At 29.2% G+C, this 25,648-nt stretch overlaps 3 protein-coding genes and 5 long non-coding RNA genes across 14 annotated transcripts; 4 read left to right on the top strand and 4 right to left on the bottom strand.

Annotated features, from left to right (window-relative positions):
- Positions 1–327: 327 nt before the first annotated feature.
- On the bottom strand, positions 328–2,542 carry LOC128393702 (aquaporin-7-like). Of its 2 annotated transcripts, XM_053353918.1 has the most exons (4): positions 2,386–2,542; positions 1,408–1,523; positions 1,221–1,341; positions 328–1,137 (listed from the first exon to the last, which is right to left on the bottom strand). In XM_053353918.1, the coding sequence occupies exons 2-4, from the start codon at positions 1,507–1,509 to the stop codon at positions 443–445; spliced, it is 918 nt and encodes a 305-aa protein (XP_053209893.1). In that variant the 5' UTR covers positions 1,510–1,523; positions 2,386–2,542; the 3' UTR covers positions 328–442. The 2 variants fall into 2 exon arrangements, with proteins under 2 accessions (XP_053209893.1, XP_053209892.1); XM_053353917.1 differs by lacking the exon at positions 2,386–2,542 and having other exon boundaries at positions 1,408–1,713.
- Positions 2,543–5,377: 2,835 nt separating this feature from the next.
- On the bottom strand, positions 5,378–7,486 carry LOC128393700 (acyl-coenzyme A diphosphatase FITM2-like). Of its 2 annotated transcripts, XR_008326239.1 has the most exons (4): positions 7,021–7,486; positions 6,542–6,880; positions 5,618–6,398; positions 5,378–5,475 (listed from the first exon to the last, which is right to left on the bottom strand). XR_008326239.1 is itself a non-coding variant. In XM_053353915.1 (3 exons), exons 1-3 carry the CDS (start codon positions 7,122–7,124, stop codon positions 5,798–5,800), a joined length of 1,044 nt encoding a protein of 347 aa, XP_053209890.1. In that variant the 5' UTR covers positions 7,125–7,486; the 3' UTR covers positions 5,378–5,797. The 2 variants fall into 2 exon arrangements, 1 of the variants encoding a protein (XP_053209890.1); XM_053353915.1 differs by having other exon boundaries at positions 5,378–6,398.
- A 442-nt stretch (positions 7,487–7,928) lies between these two features.
- On the top strand, positions 7,929–9,474 carry LOC128393710 (uncharacterized). The gene is made up of 3 exons (XR_008326240.1): positions 7,929–8,069; positions 8,249–8,685; positions 9,039–9,474. It is a non-coding gene; the product is annotated as an uncharacterized LOC128393710 (long non-coding RNA).
- Positions 7,965–12,707, bottom strand: LOC128393712 (uncharacterized). The gene is made up of 3 exons (XR_008326242.1): positions 11,390–12,707; positions 10,638–10,738; positions 7,965–8,074 (listed from the first exon to the last, which is right to left on the bottom strand). It is a non-coding gene; the product is annotated as an uncharacterized LOC128393712 (long non-coding RNA).
- Positions 12,708–15,369: 2,662 nt separating this feature from the next.
- On the top strand, positions 15,370–18,725 carry LOC128393166 (uncharacterized). 4 transcript variants are annotated; one of them, XR_008326093.1, is made up of 7 exons: positions 15,372–15,618; positions 16,041–16,120; positions 16,238–16,287; positions 16,391–16,438; positions 16,540–16,642; positions 17,382–17,695; positions 17,798–18,725. It is a non-coding gene; the product is annotated as an uncharacterized LOC128393166 (long non-coding RNA). The 4 variants fall into 4 exon arrangements; XR_008326094.1 differs by having other exon boundaries at positions 15,370–15,618; positions 16,540–17,126; positions 17,382–18,725; XR_008326095.1 differs by having other exon boundaries at positions 15,373–15,731; positions 17,382–18,725.
- Positions 18,726–19,264: 539 nt separating this feature from the next.
- On the bottom strand, positions 19,265–21,186 carry LOC128393167 (uncharacterized). The gene is made up of 5 exons (XR_008326096.1): positions 21,110–21,186; positions 20,850–20,963; positions 20,431–20,746; positions 19,466–20,085; positions 19,265–19,403 (listed from the first exon to the last, which is right to left on the bottom strand). It is a non-coding gene; the product is annotated as an uncharacterized LOC128393167 (long non-coding RNA).
- Positions 21,187–21,201: 15 nt separating this feature from the next.
- Positions 21,202–22,742, top strand: LOC128393164 (uncharacterized). The gene has a single exon (XM_053353289.1). It carries the CDS (start codon positions 21,532–21,534, stop codon positions 22,519–22,521), a length of 990 nt encoding a protein of 329 aa, XP_053209264.1. The 5' UTR covers positions 21,202–21,531; the 3' UTR covers positions 22,522–22,742.
- An 18-nt stretch (positions 22,743–22,760) lies between these two features.
- LOC128393165 (uncharacterized) lies at positions 22,761–25,206 on the top strand. 2 transcript variants are annotated; one of them, XR_008326090.1, is made up of 3 exons: positions 22,761–23,054; positions 23,167–23,890; positions 24,037–25,206. It is a non-coding gene; the product is annotated as an uncharacterized LOC128393165 (long non-coding RNA). The 2 variants fall into 2 exon arrangements; XR_008326091.1 differs by having other exon boundaries at positions 22,762–23,054; positions 23,170–23,890; positions 24,037–25,202.
- The last annotated feature ends 442 nt before the right edge of the window (positions 25,207–25,648 follow it).

Raw genomic sequence — 25,648 nt, 5'->3', positions numbered from 1 at the left:
ACAAGCAAATATTGTCCATAAAGAATACGAATTGGAGATGACCACTAGAAAGATAATTTGTCCTCATTAAATTCATTTGTCCAACTGATAGAAAGATGAAACTGATTAACAACAACATGAGAATATTTAAAAATAACAATTGTCATTGTGGATTATAAATAAAGAAACATAATCCAAGGAAGAAAACCTTTAATCCATCATCTTGTTAATCTAATCCACTTGTTGATCTTGATTGTTGTTATTTGGTCTTATTTTTTCTGCTTCAAAACAAATTGATTCTTGAAGTGTAACAATTGACAACTAATATCATTTGTGAGACATTAACTGTTATTATTATTGGTAAATGAGTTTAATTTTCAATGATTTTATCTAATAGTTATTACATTTGGTAAATTGTTGTTGGATGAATAAGATGATCTCCATGGTGATTAGATGATTGATCTTAATCCAATAATTTGTTTCTATTCTTAGTTGACTTTTCAGCTTCAATTAGCACTTCAAGTTTTTCCAAAGTCTTTTCTAAATCTAGTAAATGTAATTCATGAGGAGCGGATCCTGTTCGTTCATCGTCAATCCTGTGAATTTCAACGCACAAATAGTAAGCCCAGGCACCGATAACTGCCCCGAGGAATGGACCTAAAGTACTTCCGGTAAGCCAGAAGCAATCTGACCACATATCGCCGAGTCCAATGAAATGGGCGAAAAGTCTTGCAGGTAAATCGCGAGCTGGATTGATCGCTGCTCCAGCATTGGAACCGAAAGCGAGGATCACCGCAATCAGAATAAAAAGTAATCCAAAAGGTGTGGTTCTTTTAGAGTTGTGGTCATTTGAACCATCGATTAGAACCATTATGGCGAACATTAAAATTCCAACACAAAGAATTTGATCAACGATCACAGTCTCGTGGTCAACTGGTCGAATTCCAGGATTGGACATGAACAGAGAGACAGTTTTACTCGCCATCGAAGAGTTAAGTCCATCTCGAGAAACAATGGCCAACCTTTGATTCGCGAAACTGACCAATGCCGCAGCCATACCGCCGATAAACTGACCGGCGAAATAAACGGGAACCGATCGCCATGGACACTTTTTCAAAGTTGCAAGTGCAAAAGTAACAACCGGATTCACATGTCCAGCTGAATTGTAAGGAAAAAATCAGTCCCAATCAATTAATACCAACAACAATTAACAACCACTACAACTAATTAACACTAATTACCTGAAACTGTAGCACCAAAAACAACTGCAATGTAAAGTCCGACACCCGCGGTTGTGGCTATTGCAAAGTGATCTGAGGTGTGTCCAAAGCTGTAAGTAGCCACTGCATTGTCAATAAGTACCTGGAAAACACAAATCACAATTAATCCTCTCCAATCATCAAGTTAATCACTTTCAATTTGACTCACAATTAAAATGAAGGTACCAACAAGTTCAATGAGAAACTGTTGATATAATTTACTTTTTGTCCTGAATTTGGCTAAAAATGGATAAGCTAATTTACTGGCCATTATGGTCAATCACACTGAAAGAAATTAACAAAAAATTAGTAAATCAAGAGATAACAATTAACTGAATTCACTTTAAAACAGGATTTAAACAATTAGAATTGAATTGCACAATTAGATTAATCAATTGCTTATGAGTGATTGTTGATTGTTGATTCTCAATTCTCATACTTGATTATTATTAATTAATCTTGATAATCAAGATAATTTATCCTATTTTTTTATTTCTTAATCAAACAATTTACCGTCTCAATAATAGTGATAATTATTAGCAATTTATTAATCATCATCATCCGATTTCTTAATTGTAATTGTCTAAATGATTAATAATCTTTATCGCACCTTTTTTTTTATTTACAACAATCAAATAGACTCACTTGAGATTGATACTTGAAACTGATTGTAAATTAATATAATAAATTGTTGATTAAAAAAGTTAATTACGAAGTGACTTTCTACTTGACAATCAATTCTAATAAGTAACAATTAACTCTGTTTCTTTAATCATTGCATAAAATTAACTATTGAATGAGAGAGAGAGAAACAAAAAATGATAATCTAATCAACTGATCATCCAAGACCTAAAGTTAAAGTTATCAATTGATTTAATTGATTGTGTAAATTAATTAATTGCCGTTTAAACAAATTAATTGTTACCTTGAACAACTCTTGAAAATTAAGCTTCACAATCAATTAGATATCTAATCAATAACACTTGATTACTGTTTGTGTGTCTCAATGTAATCAATTTGATTGATAATTTTTAATTGGGTTAAGACAAGGATAATTGTAACAATTAGATGAGTTGATTAACTAGTATGTTAATTGTGATTAACAATGAAGCAAAAAAAAAGGGTAAAGTTTTCACCAATTTCTTACCTGAAAGTTTGCTGATTTTCCCGCCGGTGAAACTTTGTAAATCGTCAACAATTAAGAAATAAAATTATATTCACTTTGATTAATTAAGTTAATTTAATTTTCACCAATGTAATCAACTTTATCCACTCGACTGATTAAGGTTACTACATGTAAACATCATGCGATAATTAATTGTTGACACAGTCGCAATTCAAATTGAGGATTAAAAGATTTGGGTGCAAAATATTGGCAAAGATTATCCCTGTTTCCTTAATCATCATCATCATCTTAATTATAATTGTTGATCCAGAAAAATTAACCTCTCTAATCACAATTAAAGTCTCTTGGTGTATAATGAAAACAATGGAAACAGCAACAATTAAAACCGAAAGACATTTTCATATAATAACCATAAACCCCTAAGCTAATTAACTAGTCACTTGATTGTAATTAGAAAAGTTTAATGACTTTTTAATCAATTAAGAAAAGGAAGAAATTAAAAAAAAATCATAATCTAAACTTACCTTAGAGAGAGAGAGTGAGAGATTATCCTTTACGTTAATCCTTAATCCACAAGATGAATGAAACAAATGATTTAAAAAAAATGAAACGAAACATGATATTGATTGAAACAAAAGGAACTAAATTAGTTTAATTGTTGTTAATTGTTCCTCATCATTTTATTTTCTCGCCAATAAAGAGCAATTAAATCAATTCATTTCCCGATTGTTGTAAAATTGTTTCAACACAAATGAAACGTTAATTGTCAATCAATTACACTTTTCATTGATTGTTAACAATTTACCTTAATCATTGTAAAGGTAAAAAATAATTACATAGACACGATTATTTTTAGCCTTTTGAACAGGTAATAAAAGGCTTACCTTTCCCACCCCGCTGACCACCACCCACTTACCTTTGACCATCAATAATTGTAAAGGGCAACTTATGGTTGCCATTGAAAGTGTTTCCAATTACACTTAGATTAACCATTAACTGGATCAGTAAATTGTTAGCAATTTACTTGAGAACCTTTTAATTCAATATACTAAGTTTCTTATTATCATTTAAATTAATTGTGTTTTCCTGTTTGTTTCGTGATCAGGTCAACCTTGACCACTACCGACAATAATTAGAGGGACCATTTAAACTAATCATAATAAAGTTAATCATCATCGTAACAATTTAATCCTATCATTCATTGATTACTTTTAATACAATTGTATCATCATCATCATGTTAATTTCATAATCATAATTTCATTCAGTTGACAGGTGATTAAATTTGATACTTTCTCATTATTCATTAACTATTAATAATTAATTCACTTGCTAATTGCAACGGAAATTGGGATTAATGTTAATCCGCTGATTTGTTAATAGTTTTAATTGTTGTCAACTTGTTTGATTATTTTCAATGGATCGTTGGATTTACCTTTGCTTTTCAATGATTCAATTAAATCACAATTAACACAATCAAGATTAACTTGTTTCCTTGTTAATCACAATTAACTTTCTGATTGATGAGTTTCCTTTATTAATTTTCTGATGTCAACCTTAATAATCAAAACCAATGAGATTTTAATTACTTTCAATAACAATCGAGTTAGACTTAATTCAAATCAATCTAATTTCAAATTACAATTAACTAATCAACATAATGTTCCCAATGACGATTAACATACTAACGGAAGTAGATTAATAATTAATTTCCGATTTTTACAAAAATTTAGTCTCAAAACTCAATTAATTTCCCATTGAATAACTTAAATTATCCATAGTAATTAAAACTTTACAATTTGGTGTTACGTAAAGTTGATTAATACAATTAAGTAACAGATTGGATTAGCGTGATTAGTTAAATGATAATGAAAATGATTCCATCAACATTTTGATTAGTTGATTAACTTTGAAAGTTGTCAAAATGATAAGAAAAAAATAAAAACAATTTGCTGGCAAAAAGAAGAAGAAAAAAAGTTAATTTGATTGTCAGTGATTAACAATTAATCCTCAACGTGTGTGAGATCAAGTCTAATCTAATCTAATCTAATGTTAATTTAAAATGTTGTCAATGTGTGTGGTTACAGGTGAGCTAAAAAAACATTACCTGTTATCAGATTTGTTACCTGTAAATGGTCATCTAATTAATATCAATCAAAAAGTTTCGGTATTTTAATCAACATCAACAATTTAGCATCAACATCCTTCCTGTTGGACAATTACAACAACTAATTGATCAACAACTGGAAAGTTTCATCATTTTACCAAGAAAACTTTACTCAACTTTTCAATATACGGATTAAGATGATTAAGATGATGGAGATAAGATTAATTAAAGATGAGGTAAGGTGCTGATTACCTTTAACTGTGGAAACATAAAAAAAGGTAAATCTTTTAAATCCATTTAAATAAACTCCGAATCAACAGTTTACTCTTAAAGAGGAACAAAATTTTCAAAAGATTCTATTGACTTCCAATGGAGTTTTTTTTTCTTACAAGATGATGTACTTACCTGTCTTCTCATCATCTCGATTTATCCCTCCTTCATCATCATCATCATCATCATCATCGAGAAAGATTGACCCATACTGATCATCATCTTCAGTGGTTAGAGTTGTTGTTGGTTCCTTGCTGGTCACTTTAAGGCTCTTACCTTTAGATCCCTTGGTTACCTGTTTACCTGCTGAGATGACATTTCTCATCCTCCTCCTCTCATCTAGTCACTTTTTTCATCTTCTTATCTTCATCTTTTTTTATACCTTTAACCTTGGAGATAGTTTTTTTTTCTTGCATATTCATAGCATCTCAAACCTCTTGATTGTTGTATTATTACAATAATAATACATGTAATTGTATTATGATGACGGCGGTCAGGTAACAATCAATTTCCCCAATGAACAATATACTACAATTATTAACTATTGTTATTATTACATATTGAGAAATCACCTTCACCTTATATTATGTATTTAATTTTCACCTTCGTTAGGCTTTAGTTGTAATAACAATCAAACTTAACTGACCAACATCCCGATTTATTTGATTCTATATTTACAGTCAATTGTTATCATATAATTTTAAGGTCAATCCCCGATAGGTATCATCATAAATCCTGTTGGAAGAGGGAGAAAAGATTAAATTTAATTTAATGATAAATGCTAAGGCAGGACAAAGATTATCAAATAAACTGAACAATTTAGTTAACCATTGATTTCGGTCTTGTCCTGGCGATTTATCAACGTGTTATAACTAACCAATTGGCACACTTTATGGTGGTTATTATGTGCTCCTGGGTTATTAGGTAACTATTATTATTATCATTAATCATTTGGATTTCCATTGTGATTTTCATGGGAACAGATGAATCAAATTGTTGTCTTTCTCGTTGCCTTTTTTTATCTTGTCCCATTTTTGGATGGATACATTGGTGATGATTAAGTTAATTGGGTAAAAAATGATGATTTATAAATAAATCGATATGTTGAGTAGTAAACAATTAATGACCAACAATATGCTGCTCCTTTTGAAATCATCGTTGGATAATAAACTGCATACTGGAATATCATGAAATCCAAGGTGAATGAGAATAAGGTTAATCCAATAAACAGAATCCTAATGTAACCATTAAGCTTATCAAAAAGTATTGACTGATTAAAATTAATTTTACACTGTTTTTGATAAACCTTTTGCTTGATTGTTAATTGTTCACCAAAAGGTTCCCAACCTTTCATCAGAGAACATTCTTCAAGGATAATTAAATTAGCAATTAACATTTGAAAGATCAAATCATCTACAACAAATCCAGACCAACGATGACCCAATCTAAGACAAGCTTCTTCCGATTTTAACATTTCTATTGAACAGCTTCCGGTTAATTGAGTAATATGATTGAAAAATATTAACGACCCAAAGGTGAGAATCAAGTTAACAATTAACCTAATCATTGAGCCACTTCGTAATAATCTTAAAATCTTATTGATTGGTGTTAATTTATCATATCGTTGCATCCAATCCAAGAGATAGACAGAAGATGATCTATCAAGGGTGAGAGAGAAAGTGAAAGTGGGAGAAATAAGATGAAAGTAAAAATGATTACAATATTATCCAAAGGATTATCATCAAGGTATCATAAGTGGTTTGTAATCAATCAATTGTTTGCGACAACAACATCATATTACCTTTCAATCCATTCATCAAGTTGTTGATCTTCCTCTTGAGTTGGATTTAATGAGACTATGGCACTTGTTAGACAAAGGAATGGGATTAACAGTAACAGTGTCCACCACCAGACAAGATTAACCAAATATTGATTAAGAAAACCCTCCTTGGTCGCTTTAAAAGGTACAAAGGCTCGTATTAAAATGGGTGCGAAATCACAGATGATACCACCGAAAAAGATTAAACAAGAATATACAAAGAAACGCTTCTCTACGGGAATACCAATAGTATATTTACGGCACAAGGTTAATAGAATCATAATGGACACATGAGATAAACTGGTAGAAGTAGCGATGAACCTTTTAAATTTAAAGAAAATTATATCACCGAAATAAAGGGAAGAAAAAGAGAATAGAATATGAGATCAGTAAAGAGAATAAAAAAAAGCCAAATATCCAAAATGGACGATTGTCAGAAAAGAAGAAAATTCATCACTTACCTGGTATTACCTGGCTTCTCATTATCATCTAATTTACAGCTAATCCTACGAGAGGATTGTGAATATTTAAGAAATGATTTAGTTGATTCACTAAATTTTGTCATAATCTATTAGATTAAATCCGGAAAATTGTGAAACAATAAACACAACCAATGTCTAGATCATTGTAATTATAACCAAAACCTCGATTAAAAAGGAAACATGTGATTGTTTTCAGATGATTTCCATGATCACCATAACACAGAATTTTATAATCAATAAAAATTAGAAAAATTAGATCACAATTAGATTTAAAATTAACAAAACAAATGAATAAAAAAAAGACCAGAAATAGTTTTGAGGATTAGGGAAAGTGAATAAATTGAGAAGTTGCCATAATCTTTTATTCAAATCGATGTTCCAACTAAGATCTATTAATAGAATTTCGTTGATTTAACTAACACAGATTATCCCAATTTATCACTAATTGTGAGTCGAATCTTGAATTAATTTAGTTAATCTAAAAAAAGAAAACAAATAATTAAATGAGAATCGAAAATAATTTTCGCCAACGAATCTTAGTCCTGATCCAAATATCTTTTTCTTAACCGATATTTTAGATCTTCGGATTTTAACCCTTTCTAATTGTCTTTGAGTAATCAGTTTAATTGTTTCTCTTTTTTTTATGTTCTTTCTTTTATGTTGATTGTTAATCGTTGTTATCTTCACATTGAGATTTCACTAAAACTAAAAGTTAGACTGGAGGTATCTCGGTGTAAGTTAATTGATGAAGATTAGGCCTGACAACTAGAGTGGACTTTGACTGATGTTGCTTAATCATTATCATCATCATCCCTGTTAACAATTATTACATTAAGTTAAACGCTTATTTCACATAGAGAACCGGATGTGTCCATGGTAGATGGGCAAGATCATTGTGGTGTAAAATGTAAGTAAAGTACAATACCCAAGAGATGAACAGACCATCAAGAGAATGATGCAAAAAAGAGCAGCCATGTTTAGCTTTTTTTTATCTCTTCGCCTTTCCCTCCATGGTGAATAAGCCCCAGGTAAGCTTGGAGAAACATAGAGCGAAAAAAAGTCTTATAAATTTGTACAAAATCAACCAAATTTAACGTTTTTTTTTCTCTCTTCTTTTTCCTCCTCCTCCTTCTTTATGCTCATCGGAAGCTATGGCATCATTATTATTCATTAGATTAATACTATTCTTATGTATCCTTACCCTTAGGTTATTCTCGCAGTCCGATGGCGATTGTGTTACTACAATTGGTCAGTTTGGTTTCGAATGGTTAACCAAGGTTAAATTGGAGTATATACCCATCAACATTGGAACATCATGTTGGTACAATTTACTAATCATAATGTGTTATCAAAGGAAAAGTCAAAGAAAAAGAAACAACAACAACAAAAATGCCGAGGATCAGAAGAGGATGGAGAGTAACAAATAGTATTAAGATTGAAAAAATTGGAGAAAAAGGTAAAAAACTAAGGTGATTTTCTATTGCAACGGAAGGAACTTCAATTAATTATAACACCCTTGAGGTGTTAATTCCTGTCAATGATGAACCAGAAACACAAGACAAGCAATAGGAGGAGTAAACATAGTAAATACAATCAACGATCATTCAGCAATTAGAGACACGGATGGTTAATTATTAACTTAAGGTGACAAATTTAAGGAGCAAAAAAACAACTTAAATAACCCAGAAAAAAGTGTTTAATTGAACACAAAAAAAAAGTCTTTTCTCTTATTATTCCTTTTCCACCGTTTTGATTATAATCATTAACTTTCTTAATTATCAGTCCAATTAGAGTTTAATCTTGTCCTTTCATGATTATCGATAAAGATAATTAATTAGTTAAAACTTTGAACAAATAGAAAACAGGATGTTAGTTAATATTCATTAGTTTCTGATTATAATCAAAATTCTTGTTGGTTACCTTATCTTTTCTGTAGCTTCTTGTGTTTACCTTTACTAATAATATTTGTTGTTGTTTTGTCCATTTTTATCAATTAGATCAGGAAAAAAATACGCTGACCATTACTTTCATCAACTGTCAACAACTTGTTCCAGTTACTGTTTTATATATTGTGTGTGTCCACCGTTGATTAACTTTGATTGGATTGCATTTTTTTCCCTCGTTTCCTATCAATCATGTCAAAGGTTATAAATCAAGTCTCTCACTCTATCATTTGCTCTGGACTTTTACATTTATCTATATTATTTACCTTTTAAACCAATCAAATCAATCGGTAAATTGTATATTTACAATTACGAAAAGATTGATTTATGAGTTAATTTAGCTGATTACAATTTATCCTGATTGTGTCTACCTTTCTGACTAAATATACAATCTTACATAACACACAATCAGTTGATGATGATCACAAAATTAGTCTAAATAATCAAAATTAGTGTTGAAATGAATTAAATTGCAATCGTAAAAAAATTACCCTTGATTTTCAAATAATCATGATTGAAATTTAATTGATAGTGATTAAAATACAATGATGAAATTATAATCCATTTAATGATAATCTTATCATCGCTGTTTATAGCAATCATGATTAAATTATGGTCGATGATTGAAACAGACGCACAATTTGATTGATTTGAATTAGCAAATCACTTTGATTAAGGATATTTTATTTTCTCTCACTGATTGTGTTTTTGTTTTCACGATTCTCGTCCTCATTTAATAATAATAATAATTAACTGCTCCCTAATTGTTGAAATTAGAGAAAAACAGTAAATTGAAAATCTTTCATCATGATAATCAAAAATGATAATGAAAGATAATTAAGGTCGAAATGTTGAAACAAACCCACAATTCATAATGATTATCATTAACTATAACTAATAATCAGTTGTTGAGAAGTTGTTGATTTGTTTGGTAAAGAAAAACTAACCATTACAATATGTTGATTTCTAATTGTTAAATCATTTCATTGCTCAGCACGAACTTTAAATTGTTTCATATTCAGATGATGATGATGGTGATGATAATTTAAAGTTATACATTTATACCTGTGATAATTGTCTGGGCGATTTTTATTATATTATCATGATAATATTACATAATAATTATCAAGAATAATAAAGGAAAGTAAATTAAGATAAAGAGAAACATTTTCTTTGGTCATTTTTTACCTTTTCACAAGCAATTAAATCAAAGGTGATGAGCGATTCAAATATTATATTAACACAGCCCAGACTCTCTCATTTACCTTGTGTAAATTAATGGTTGTTGAGGGTGAAAAGATGATGATGAAAGTGAAGTAACAAAAAATGCAATTGAGTTTCATCAGCTTGTTAGGCCTAAGAAACTAAGGTGTGGACACAACAACAACAACGAAAACAACTTGTACCTTAAGGTCAGGCCAAAGTTTAAGATTGAATTTAAAACTTTACCTTTGGGTTCCCAGTTTATTGCTCTAGTTGGATAATTGAAGTTGTAGTTATTTTGTTTCTTGTTTGGGAGGAGGAGGGATGAGGATGAGGAGGATGAAGATGATGAAGATGAAGATGATGAGGATGAATTAGGTGTATTGATGAAGGCGGAGGAGGTGAAAGTTAATGTAATGATGATGAAGATAAATCCTCGAGGCGATTTACCTTGTTTCTGGAATCTCCAATGATCTTCATCTTGATCAGATATCATCTCTTTAATAACATCACAATTAACTGCGATTGATTTGTTCCAATGGATTCAATTGCTGAAACAATTAACAAGAAAATAAATTTATTTGCTAAACTATTAATGCATATGTATTAGTTGATTGTTATGCTTAAAGTTAATTAGATTTTGAAAATATTTTCTTATAATTTTGTTTTCAATTGTAACAATTAACTTAATTCTTATGCTTTATGTGTAAATTAATTCAATTACAAGATCATTAATATTATTATTTAATTAACAGTCACTTTTGCTTTATTAAATTGAAATGTTGAAATTTTTTTCTCACCTTCAGTTTATCAAGATATTAATTAATTATATTGAACAATTAACAGTCATTGAATTAATTAACTAAATTTAGCAGCTGATTATCATCTTAAAAGAAACTGTTCCAATTGCTTGATATTTTAATTACAACAATCAAATGTTGATGAATGAAAGGTAAAGGTAAACTTAAATGTATAAATATCAATACAAAACTTTCATCAACTTTCATCCGCATCACTTTATCATCTTTCACCTGCCTCCCTTTTTTTTGTCAATCATCATCATCATCATCATCATTGATAACAATCAATATCTAACAATAATAACAATTTAAATGAAACATCAATTGAAAGAGTTCATCATCAACTACAATAATAGTAAAAAACTATAAGGTACAAATGGTCAGGTAAGAAAAAGCCTTTACCTGAATGCGATTTTTTTGCTTCCTTGTTATGTTTTTTACCTTTCAACTTGAAGCTCCTTCTGCTGACCATTTGCCTTGATTCACCTCTAATCTTGCGTGTCCATATGGTCAGTTACCTGTGTAAATTTGATGACCAATGCGGTTGACCAGTAGATGAGAAATATTTTGTTGAAGTTGCAACGATAATACAATTTTTGGTAAATTTGGTCACTTTTCAAATGCATAATAATCATCACGATGATTTGATGTTATTTATATTAATATATAAATTAATTCAAATGACAATTAAGAGTGTTAATCATAAATGATTAGTGATAATCGTCAACTTTTCATGTTGGGTTGGGTTGATTAGACTCACCATCTTAATACCTTATAATTATCAGGTTACAATTAAGTTTAAATTACTATCTTGTAGTTGTAGATAATATTAATTATATTGTAGTTATTATAATCAACTGGACACAATTAAGGGTTGGGATACTGTTAAGGTTTCACCCAACAATCAAATATCATCTTGTTGATCAAAGTAACGATGATAAATCAATGAAACAACACTTTAATTATCTGTTAGTTAATTGATTTTTTTTTCTTCACTTTAATTTGATATTCTGATTGTTGAGGAAATGAGGATTAGTGACATTTACCTGTGTGTTAGTTAATTTTGATTAGTTAGTTAATTGTCTGAACGGAAAAACAAAGCAATAAAAATCAACTCACAACTCAAATGATTTACTATTATTGCTTCCCAATCACTAATCATTACAATCAATTGTTTCCTGTTAAAAAAAAGGTATTTAATGATTGACCCAATTGTTGAAAGTTAATTGTTACGATTTCCGTTAATAGTAATCAGTTTTTGTTAACAATTAATGTAAGAAGAAACAAAAGTTTAATTGTTAACAATAAACTGAATACTTTTGTTACTTGTTGTTGATCAAATTGATTTTGATTGGTTAATCATCAACCATTTATAATCCTAATAATTAACGATACGCAAGTCTAATCATGATAATCAGCAGATTATAGGATTAAAGTATTATCATGATTAAATTTGATTGTTACCACTCATTCAATGTATTGATTAAGATGATTACTGTTTATTCAGTTATGGTGTTTATAATGATTATCTTTTCAATGGATGAATTTTATTTATCATTTAATGATGATAATCAATAAATTGTAACAATTTATCAACAATAATAATGAACTATTATCATGTTGAATAGCCAATGGTCACCTATGTAAATACAGGTAACAAGATAAACAAAGGAAACCCTGAATTTATGGTTTTCTGTGATGAAACATACCTGATGGTCAATTGAATGATAATGATGACCAGAAAATAGGATGACCAATATTTACCCAACAGATCAAAGTGATGATAAAAACAAGAGAGAGATTTTTTTTCTTTCTCTCTTTTTTAGTAGGAAAACAAACTTACCTGTTGGAAGATGATGAAGGAATAGGTGATGGTCAGTGTTGAGATATTAATCGATTCAAAGGTGATGGAAGAGAATTGGAATCGGTAAAAGAAAATTCGAAATTCTCAAGAATGTTTACTCAAGGTAAGTAATAAAAGTGGACACAGAGAGAGAGAGAGAGAGAGAGAGAGAGAGAGAGAGAGAGATGACCAACATATAGCAAAAACAGAAGAAGAAAAAGTTTCATCTTCTCTGGGAAAATATTAGAAAACTTTTAATTTTCTTCCACTGGTCATCTTTTCTGTAGGTCAAAATTTTTTCTTCTATTACAATTTCTTACTTTCTCTTGCAATGTTTACCAAAATATTTTGCTTTTCTTGACCAATACAAAACTGTGTTTGTGTGTCTCATGTTGACCAAAGCCTTTTGTCAGATGTAAATCAAAAGGGACTTACCTTTAAACACTATTATTATTATTGTAATAATAATAATGATGATATGAAAGAGAAAGGGTTTGGGAGAGAGATGAAGAAAAAAAAATTGGATGACCAAAAGAAAAAGCAACTCAACGAATTAGATGAATGAGATGACCAATGAATTGACCATCCAAGTGTATATAAGAATCTGTTGTTATGTTTTCACATTTCTCCTTATCTGTTTATCTGAATCTCAGGTTTTCTCTTTCTTTTCTTTCTTAGGTGGACCATCGGTGACCATTGACCATTGGTGTAGGTCAACTCAAAGTGTAACAAGGTAAAGGGTGATAACAACAACAAGATATATTCATTTATTTATATAAAAAGGGATAAGAATGAGTTAATCCTGTGGATAAATAAAATAATATATTTTATTCATTGAGAGTTTTAAATTTCAAGCAAATAATCAAATTTAATCACAATAATATAATCATTTTAATTGTGATGGTCTCAAGATTGACAATAAGGGTTAAAAATAGAGGTAAATAGTTGATCCAAAAAATGGGATTAAAGGTTAACTCTTTATAACGATTATGATGATAATCCAATGGAATCTAATTTTATGATTATTATTTACTCTCATTTAAATTGTAATCACGATTTTAACAATGAAAATCTAAACAAATACAATCAATTGACAACAATTTAGCATCACCCCTACAAAAGAGGTCAATTGAAAAGGGTCAACCTGTTTCTCCCTTTAACCTTTCATCCTTTTCGTGATTAACTAACTAACTTTATCTAATAAATTGTGTCATTGGGAGTTTAAAGGTTGATGATCAATTGATTAATCTTTGGGCAACTTTTAACTCTGGAGAAAACAATTAATTCAATTGTAACTCTAAATTGTAATAATTAGTCGGCTAATTGTCTTAAATATTAGTAAAAGGAGGAATTGAATTAGTTGATTGTTATTTAACCAAATTAAAACTAAACCTCTTCTTCTTGATGGTTGATTGTTTTGATTTACTTTTATCTTTAAATATCCTTGAGGATTTTTCATTTAATCAAACTGATTGTTTCTCATTGTGCTGTTAATTGTTGCTAATTTAATAATTGATTAACTTAAATTACTTTTCATTTTTAGATGTTGTTGTTATTTAATCTGCTTTCAATTCGTGATTAGCCTTAAGGTTAATTGTTGGCTGGTGAAGATTAAATTCAAATTAAATTCAATGTGTTGATACAATTAACAAAACAAAGTGTTTAATCATTATGATGATAATAACCTTCCTCATCCTCATCAAATTAAAGGTTCACCCACTGATAACACCATCATCACCATCACCATTACAATCAACACTTAAATTGTTGTTAATATTATTATTTACTCATTGTTATTGTTGATTATGATTAATACAAGGTGGTGGTTACAACAATTTACTCCAAGATCAGGATCCTGGATGATAATGAAATTTGTTGATTACAATCAAAAGGATGTACATTAATATGAATCAAGAAACAACAACAACATGAAAACAATCAAAACTTGATTGTTGTCATCAGTATGATTAATTAACTTATCATCATCTAAGCCATTGGTTAATTAGTCAATTTTAATAGTAATTAGATGAAATATTCTGCGGATAAATATGATTAGATATTTTCTATGGATAAATAATATTAATAACTTGAAGATATTTAAGTTAATCTTAAGAATTAACAATCTTTTGAGCTTAATTGTGATTAAGAATCAAAACCCACATGAAAATAAGTTTACCTTTGAAATTTTAATTTCTCTTTCCAATTCTAATCAAAATGATGATGATTATGATCGTTAACCACAATAATTAACCTTACCCAAAGTCTGGGTAATATCGGTTGATGATTAACCGAAACTAAATGATAATCTAAATTGTGATTAACTAAATTGATGAAAGAAAAAGAGGAAAACAAGAAACAAAAGTTTTACAACGAATGAGAAATCATCAGGATTTCAGATTTAATGTTTTTCTAAACTCATTTAATTGAGAAATTAAAATTTAGTTACGATGTTCAATTGATTAGTAATTGGATCTTAATTGTCGTTAGTTAATTGTTGTCGATTTAAATTAAGATACTTTCCCTCTTTTCGAAATGGAAACGCCCACAGATCAGATTTTCTTGTCCAATGTTTACCTTAATTCTCAATGTTATTAGTTTATTTTTCTTTCTATTGTGATTAATATTTAGAATAATTTAATTCCAATGGTTAAATTTAATTGCTAATCATCAACTATCTTAATCTTGGAATGGAAACCGTGAGAAACCAGAAGACAATTTTATTTATTTCTCTCTGTACTGTTGATCTTCACACCTTGAGGTTTGGGTGTGACAATCTTTAAGTGTTAAGGTAATAATTAAGATTCTTCATCATCTTAAATTATCATCATCATCATCATCAACTATGTAATCGATTAGGTGTCCACTAAGGTGATGATGATAATGATCATCAAAGGAATTAAGGTTAATATTTAATGATGAGTTTGTTGAATATTCTATTCTTTTTTATTATTTCTTCTCTCAGCATCTTCTTGTTTTCTTCTTCTCTCCTTATATGTCACTTGATATTTTCTGTTTTCTAATTTAATTGAATTGATTTTTTTTCTTCTTCAATTTTTTCCTATCAAATCATCTGCTTCATCAATCAATTAATTCTTCTAATTGTTGATATTTGTTTAATCGTTAGCTTAGTGTGTCAATTCAATTAACAGCATCAAATTTTTCTATATTAATGAAATTACATTTTTCTGGTTACATGATTTTTCATTACAGATTAATGGAGATCATGTTTATCTTGATTTCTTTTTCTTTCCTCATTTAATCTGATTATAAAAATTTGATTCTTTCATCAGGTAATTAAATTAATTGCTTTCTTAATCACTTACCTTGCTCTTGTTAAAAAGCCCCAATCAAACTCATCATTAATTGTAATCTAATTTACTAATTTAGCTTTTCTCTCATATCTATAGCTCACGTTAATCTAATTAAAAAATTAGTAAATCAATAAACCTATTGAAAGGTAAGTAATTATATCGATAGAAGACAATTAATCCTTGATTGGATTTATTAATTATCGCCCATTTTATTATTTGTTTTTTTTTAATTAATTCTCTTCTCTATAGTGAATCAAAATTCATCTCATCAATCATGATAATCAAGCCCATTAAAAGGTAAGTGATTCTTATGATTTCATTTGATTTAATTGATAACTTTTCCTTTTCAATTATTTGTTGTCTAATCAATTTAATTGTTTTGATCATCATTTATACAGAATCGAGTACAAGTTCCGTTAACAAAGGAGACCTTTTAATCAAAATGGTTAAACAGATTCACTTATTATCCAAAGTAATCAATGTCATCGGGATTATCCAATGGTAATAATTCAGATTGGCTCCTAATCGCCATTAAAACTGCAACGTTACATTCAATTGATTTGGACACCAAGTTAAAGATAAACTCTCACTATGGGTTCTCATCATCATCTCCATCTTCCTCATCATCAGCTTTCTCTCATCCTCTATAAATTTAATTTTATAGATCATTAGTTATCTATCATAATCATCATCATCTTATTAGCAAGAGATATCCTAATGATAAAACGTTGATTGTTAGTTAATTCACAATTGAAGTTATACCATTTTTATGGTCACCATTTGAAATTACAATTTCATATGGTTGCAAAGGTTAAGGACATAAATTGTTTTACTTTTAGTAGTTAACAATTTACCTTTTCATACAAATCAAAACACAGTGGGTCATGATTATTATGTTGATGATTAAGATGATGGTGATGAGGATGATAGCCACTGATGATTGGAAGATGATGATGACAAGAAATTTTGTTTTCTATTTACAAAGGTAGTAGATATAATTTCTTGCTGGTTCACTTGAATTGCTGCCTTTTTATTATTATCGTTATTGACACTTACCTTCATTCATATTCACCTATTAAACAGTTAATGGTCATAATTTACTGATCACATAATACACACAATTAACGAGAAGAGTCAATGTGTTGTTATTAAAACTTTCATTAAATTATGAGACATTAATTGCTCTTCTTTTTTTTGCTTCCATCTAATTGTTGTCTTTTTCATATCTTTAAATTAACAGCAGTGATACACCTTTGAATTTAAATGGACAATTAAACAACAATTGGATTCATTTCCTTTGGACAGATGAGAAACATTGGTTGACAATCAATTTAGATAAAAATTGACCAATAATTAACAATAGTTGTTTAAGGAGAGATGAAACCAATTCATTCAAACATTTGAATTATATTGAAATTTTGCTAATTATAATGTACTTGTTTCATTTAATTCTTGGCTGATTGTTGGTTATCATAATCTAATGTTCACCTTAAATCATTTTAGATCATAACAATTATCTTAATTTCAACCTTCACAATCTCATCTAATATAAAGGTAAGTACGAAAATTTCATTTTACCCACATGAAAGTAATTAACCTGATTAACTTTAATTAATTACAATTGTTTACCATTTTCATCTATTAATTGACCCACAGATTAACCTTGTAATTTAGAGAGAGATGATAATTTAAAGCTATTTTTGGATAATAGTAATCAACTAAATCGTCTATGTAATATTACGATACACCTACACAATTTAGTTTCAAAAGATAATCATTAATGATTTGTTACAATCAAAATAAGGTCAAAAAATGTTAACTATTTATCTTCATCTTGACCGCCCAATATAATCCTCATAGGAAGATATTGAATATCATCAATTTAATGATTAAGACACGTTTTCATTTATATCTAATTCTTAATCCATTCAATTGCTTACGATTAAGATTAAGATCTTTTTTTCTTCAGATTATCATTTCTTTGAAAATCTTTATGGAAATGGTTTCATAAGTAAATAATAATAAGCTTATTAATAGTTAATTGTTGTCAGATGTTAAATTGTTAACAGTTATCTACCTTATCCTTGATTTGATTCCTCTTTTTAACAATATGTTAATCATGTTGGTTAACCTCTAATCAGTTATCATGAAATATAATCTAGATAAATGACTGTGTTGGATTTAAATTTAATTTAGCAATTTAAATGACCAACGATTATCAGTAAAGTCTAATTGTTTTGAATAATCATGTTAATCGGCCGACAATTAATGAACCATGTTAGTTAATTAACTATAACCAACCTTTCAACAGTAAGATTTCAGCTAATTTCAATTGATTTACTTTTCGTATTCACCTTCATTAGTATTCAACAAATCAGCCTTGCTAATCATGATTAACTCCCAGTAATCAATATTGATTGTATTGGTATCAAGTAAATTTGTTAATTGTAAGTGCAACAAGTCATGCATATTGCAATGATTTAGTGTATTAGTTGATTACAATACAATAATTTAAGTAAAAAGAAAGCGATTTACGATCCTAAGATCTCCCAAACAATTTACGTTAATTGTAAAAGTTTTTTAAGACCCAATAGACATAATAACAGCAACAATCAGCTTGCAAACGGTTTGATGATTAACAACAATGATTGTTAATCAGTTTCCAATGCAATAAATAATTTTAATTTGCCAATGTTAATGTTTTCCTTATCATTATCATTATCGTTATTAGTTAGAGCTTTAATCTAGTTGATTTATTTCAATGGACGCCCTGAGCATCATGGTGGCCTGTGTATGTCCACTACACAGGAAGATGATGAAAATGACCTGGGTGCTTTTCTCAAAGTGGACCCAGGTCATCATTAAAGACCCTTACCTTTCCTACCTTAAGATTTATGTCATAATTGCTGATGCTTTTTTTATCGTTTCTTTTTCAACCTTTTACCTTTTACCTTGTCTCTTTTTATTATCTCCCTTGAATGTATTTCTCTTGTTTTCCAATAGTGAAAGAGGCATCAATCTCTTGTTCATCTTTTTTTCATCCTCCTTCTTCTTCTTCTTCCTTATCTTCTTCGTCTTCTCTTGACCATTTCAGCTTCTTTTCGTTATCGTGACTTTAAGACATTTAGGTGAGACCAAGAGGTTGGTCCGTTTTCTTTTACTCTCTTCGTCTTTCAGGTTGGTTCATCTTCGGTCGTCATCGTTATGTCCAGATAAATTATTGCTCCCATCGATCATCCGTATCAGTTTAATAACAATTTACCTAAAAAAGAGGGAAAAGAAATTATGTATTCGCCATTTTCGTTTTTTTTTCTCAATTTTTACCTATTCTTTTGCTTCTGGGTTACCTTTTCCCGATATTGTTATTACACTTTACAAGCTCCTTGTAAACCCACTAATTAACCTTACAATTAAGGTAAAAACTATATAACAATTTAACAATTTATCGTCTAGGGTATTTTTGACTTTTTAGTTATAAATATATTGGCGCTTGAAATGGTTAATAATACAGATTAACTTGATTCCTTTGCCGTTAATTTTGATCAATAATCTCCAGTTTAATGTTGACCATTTAAGTTTAACTATCAAGTAGACAGGAAAAACATTATCGTTAACAATCAGGTAAATTGTTGGACTAAACTCTGTGAAAAAGAAACAGTAATAAATATTGAATAAAATATAAGTGTTAATAGATTGTCTCAATTTAATTAGTGAATGATTTTTTTAAATCACATTCTAATTGTTAACAGATTTCCAGGTGATATTTCCATGGTAATCAACAATTAAAATTGGTCATTATTTTGCTCTTTGGTTAATCTCTTACCTTTTAATTAATAGGTTTTCTTATGTTCGTTGTTATAAGTTAATATCACATCAATCACAATCAACGAAAGTGTAACTTTAGCTAACACCAACCACCACCAACCGTAATCATAATCATCTATCTTATGAAATAATTTGAAATGATTATGATGAGAATCAACAAATAGAAGATTAATTTAAAAACGCCCTGAACATTTTCATCTAAATTGTTACATTAACAGTGAAGATGAGCCAAAGTAAAAGTGTAAACGAAAACAAAACTGTTTTCTGTTTTTGGAGAGTTCTTTTTGTTTAATTGTTATTAGTTAGCTTAGATTTCCAGGTAACTAATAACAAGATGAGAATCGATCGATCATTGAAAGTAATATCTTTCCAAAAGTATTCACTCTTTGACCTTAGCAACAGTTTTTTCAGTTAACCTTTTTTAGCATCTTCTCATCTTGGTGTGGTAACCGTAACAGTCTCACCTTTCACTAGATCACAAATTTTAACAATAACCTTTAACCTTTAATACACTGTTACTGAGGTCATCTTCATCTCCTTCTCAGTCTCTCTCCACACGGATGATTATGATTACGATTTAGATTGATCAGCGTGATCACAATAATTGAACATCAATACAACTAATCTGTGTGATTGTGATACATCCTTGTTGTTGTTGTTGATCACCTTACATCATTTCTGTTCAACAGTAACCGTAATAACAGTAATCATTATAACATTGACACGATTTTTTCTTCTCTTCTCCTGTTGTTTAACCTTTGACCAGTGGTCATTTTAAATCTGCAAGTAGAAAAGAAGAGAAAAAAAAAATAGAATAGAAAATATTATCATTACATGTTCTATAGACTGTCGTCCATTTGTATTTACTCAGGTTCTTTTTTACCTTCAAGTGTTTCCCAACCATCGAAACGTTAATCGTTTAGTTTTGCTCTCACTATCATCTCTGATTGTTCAACAATTTATCTGCTCAAATTGACACAATTTGTAAATCATTTAACTAAAAGAAAAAAAATAAAAACATAATAAACAAAAATAAGATTGATGGAAACAGATTAACACTCATCATGTAAATAAACACACGCAATAGGAAAGTATTAACAAGAGAGATTGACAATAAAAGATTAGTTCCTTCAAAAGACTTACCTTTTGATTGCTGAACAGTTTAAAATAATAAAGAACAAACAATTAAGCTTAATTGTTGGAAAAAAATAGTAATTAACCAGGTAACATCTTAGTTATGATCGCACTGGTGTGGCTTAATTATCCCTTTAAATTTTCATCCAATTGGAATTGATCACAATCTCTGTAAGTAAACACACAATTAATTATTAATTTAACTTGATCAAAAATCAATCGACTATTCAAGAAATCATTTCTTTAATTGGGATACTATTGAACAATATGATGAAAATACTGACTGAGAACCAGAAGATGAAGATGAAGATGAAGATGAAGGTGAAGATGAAGATGAAGATGAAGATGAAGATGAAGATGAAGATGATGTTGATGAAGAGCAAAATTAGATTAATAATTAGAAATCAATAAACATTTTAATTTTGATCAACATGTTTGATAACCTTTTCTTTAGTTCTCTCAATGCTTTCAATTTTGTGAGTTCAATTACAGAATGTGATGATGGTCGTATTGCTGGTACTGATTTCGCCGAGCATTTTGAACTTCTACCCCTTAAACCACTTAAACGTAATCAGTACTTTTGTTTTCTCACCAATGAATGTCTTGGTTATTTAAACCCAACACCTCGATCCACCGCTAAACTCAACTATTTGTACCGATGTAGTGTATGTAAACAATATATTTCTCCAACTAGAGGAACTTGTTTTGAGAAAATGCGGATAGATTTACTTGATTTCTACAAGGTGGTTTTCCTTTGGTGTGGACATGATAAGAATAAGCGAGTACTTGAGAATATTAATCTCAATAAGAATACAATTGTGGATTATTTTCAATTCTGTCGTGAGGTTGCATTGGATGTTCTTATCGACCTTGGTGAAATCATCGGTGGTGAAGATCGACACGTTGAGATTGATGAATCAGTTTTATTCAAAAGAAAGTATCGAAAGGGTCGTTTATTAGCTAATCAGTCGAAGCAGGTTTGGGTTGTTGGTGGTATCGAGAGAGAGACTGGACATTGTTTTGTTGAGATTGCCCCAAATAGAAAAATGCCTACACTAGACGAGATTATTCAAAGAAAAGTTCAAACAGGTACAACAATATTTACCGATGAGTGGAGAGGATATAATAACCTGAAAAATTTGGGTTATATTCATTATACTGTAAATCACAGTAAAAATTTTCTTAATCCACACAACAAAACCATCCACACCCAAACAATTGAAAGACTCTGGAAAGGGCTAAAAGAAAGTAGTCCAAAGCAAACTAATGGTTCAAAAAGATCTGAGTATTTGATTGATTATCTATTTAGACGAAGATTTTTTCATGGGAAAAATCCTGGTGAAAGGTTCAATTTAATGATTGAATATATTGCGAATCAGTACCGAAGTGAATTGTTTAATAATGCAAATTTTGAACCTTAATCAATGTTTAACCAACACCCTACTCATCAACACAAACAACATGTTCAATTTCATAATTGTTCCAAGTTCCTAATTATTAAAATTGTGATTTTTTGATCAAGTTAAATTAATAATTAATTGTGTGTTTACTTACAGAGATTGTGATCAATTCCAATTGGATGAAAATTTAAAGGGATAATTAAGCCACACCAGTGCGATCATAACTAAGATGTTACCATTAACCAAAGACGATTTTTCATTTCATCGATTAGAAAACAAAAGAAAACAAAAGTGGCGCCTCTTTGAAGAAGCGCCAACAAAAGTGATGTAATTGTTTTGTCTTGAGAAAAGATTAAAATTTGTTTACTTTGATCTGATTTTAATTGTTCCACTCTTTTTGTTTAATCTTTTAATCGGTCAAATTTTTCCTATCATTTTTAAAGAAGATAAAACTGAGTGAAGGTAAGTACTACAAGGAAACAATTAGCTACTCTAATCAAGGATCATGATTGAAAATGATTGACTTTGGGGTAACAACAGTTAGCACCCATTAGGTAAGTATCGTAATTATTTTTAATAAGCATCTGGTCTTGTTTTTTTTTCTTTGAAGGTTTATCTTAATTCTTTTTTGTTTCTTCTGTTTTTCATCCTCATCCTCATCTTCAGTAGAGGTCTTAAAGTATTTGGTTAAGTATTATACACACAGTTGGTGACCTGGAGTACAAATTATCACGATAAACGATCAAACAAGAAACAACAACAACAAGATGACTTTTGGTTCTGAGGTTTGAGATGTGAAACCAACATGAAACGAGGAGATGGACAGAGAGATAGATGGACTGGATGGTAAAATACTCTCATGATTATTATGATTGTGCTGATAGTAATTATAACGATGAGAGAGAGAGAGAGAGAGAGATGCTGATGATGATAATGATGATACTCTAAAAGTAAAAGGAAAAAGGTGGCGAAGGTGAAAGAGGGGAGATGAGAGAGGAAAATGCTTGGTGGGTGTGAAACACACGAAAAGAGGAGTTTTGGTGCCAATATATTGAACACCACTAATTATCTGTGGGGGTTTCACAAGTAACAACAATGGAAAAACAAACTTGAATCCATGTTTACCAAGCAACAACAAAGAGAAGCCTTTTCTTCAACAAATCAACATAAAATCATCTACACCTTCATCCCCATAATCATAACGATAATCATCACTATCTACACGTTACTTGGTGTAAAAAATTTCTTCTCATCAAGAGCATATGTTTTTCCAAATCGTTAAGTCAAGTGAAGTCGACTGACGATACTTATAAGATGATAATCAAGATGAATATGATGCTGATGATAATACGAAAACCCCTAAGGGTAATATTTACTCACATACCCAAAGGTACAACCTTTTTAATTTCATATTTCAATATTTGTCTTATACACTTTTCAAATATGAATATTTGTCTATGTGTATATTAAGTATGTATATTCATTATTTTTACCTTTACCTTTAACTTTTCACCTTTTTTTTACCTCTTGCATTAGGTTTTCATCTCGAAGGAAAAGTGTAAATATAAGGTTGACAGGTTAAATTACTAATAACCATCCTAATGGATATAATAATATGGTATTATTATCATTCTCATCTCGTCTTCATAACCCAAAGTATCAATATCCGTGTTTATTATTATTCAAAGTGACCAAGGAAAAAAGATCTGACCTCTTCTCAAGGAGGAGGAAAATCACTCCCAAGGTGAAACCAACACCTATTTTCAACTGTAATCAGAAACTGTTGAAAGGTGAAATACAATTGGACCTAAATTATTATCATCTTCATCCTTCTTAACTTAATATTTGTCTACAATTAGCCAACAATCAGTTATTAATCTCTAGAAGTAAAAATTGATGATTTACCTGATGAATTGTTGTTATGTTAATCTGATAGTTTCTAACCTTGAATAGATTCATATTCAATTTGTTTTTGTAAAGAAAAAACTTGTTATTAATTATCCAAGATGACCAATGGATAAATTGTTGTAATTAACTAATCATCAATCCTTGTTTCCTCTTGTTAATCTTTCGAAGGTCAATTTACAGGATATTCAAACAAATCAAGTTTAATTGTTGTACTAACTGTCTAACAGTTTAATCAGAATTGCTAATAACTAAATTGAATAGGAAAACAATTTGAATTAATCTTTACTAAATTGAAGCTTCTTCAATTTTAGTTAAACATTAATTCATTTATGTTATTATTTTAATCATACAGTTAATCAAACAGTAACAATTTAACCTCAGGGCTCAAAGTGAATTATGAATTTAACCAATTCACTAATATAACTTTAATCAACTCAATTAGTTAATCATATCTGATAATCTTCAATGAAGTTTAAACAAAATTAACATTTTGATTTAACTTAATTTCTTATTATTATGATTAACTTATTACTTTGAGAGTTAATTAAACGACGAAGGCATCATTACAATCAACAGTTAAATTAATCTAACTAATGATAAATCACTATTGAGAAATTAAATTAATAATCAGCTGTAAATCATTTTCGTCTCTTTTTATCCGCAATCAATTTAAATTACAGTAACAATTTAAAGTGAATTTCAATGACAATTATGATTTAAATGTTTTTAGCTTCAAGTTAATTTATTAATTTTGATCTCAATTAAACTAATTGTAAATAATCAATTGCTTTTTAAAAGTAATCATTTTTTTGGAAAAAAAATTTCTCATTCAAAAACTTAATCTGTAACAATTTATAAATCACTTTTAGTCAACAAATATGATCAAGTTAATCATTTAAGTTGACAATCCAAATGCTAATCAATTGGTTACACTTTTTAGTGAACATTTAAATAAAATAATAAATTGTTACAATTGAAACTTGGACCATATTAAATTGATTGTGATGATCGTATTTACTTTCACTTAATTGTAATGATTAACAATAAAGTTTGATTTGGTTTAGTTTAGTTAACATGATTAACTTAATCGTTTGTCAAATCATTTAATTGTAATGAAAATGATTAGAAAAACTTTTTCTCGATGTTGGAAACAATTAAATAACAATTAAGAGTTAATGATTCACAATTAAATGAGATTCAAATGATTACATTGTTGATTTGAAATTATCATGATAATTTA

Source organism: Panonychus citri, unplaced genomic scaffold, assembly GCF_014898815.1.
Source record: "Panonychus citri isolate SS breed McGregor unplaced genomic scaffold, ASM1489881v1 Contig00138, whole genome shotgun sequence".
NCBI lineage: Eukaryota > Metazoa > Arthropoda > Arachnida > Trombidiformes > Tetranychidae > Panonychus > Panonychus citri.
The sequence above is the reverse complement of the archived record's forward strand: the minus strand, read 5'-3'. Positions and strand labels throughout refer to the sequence as shown.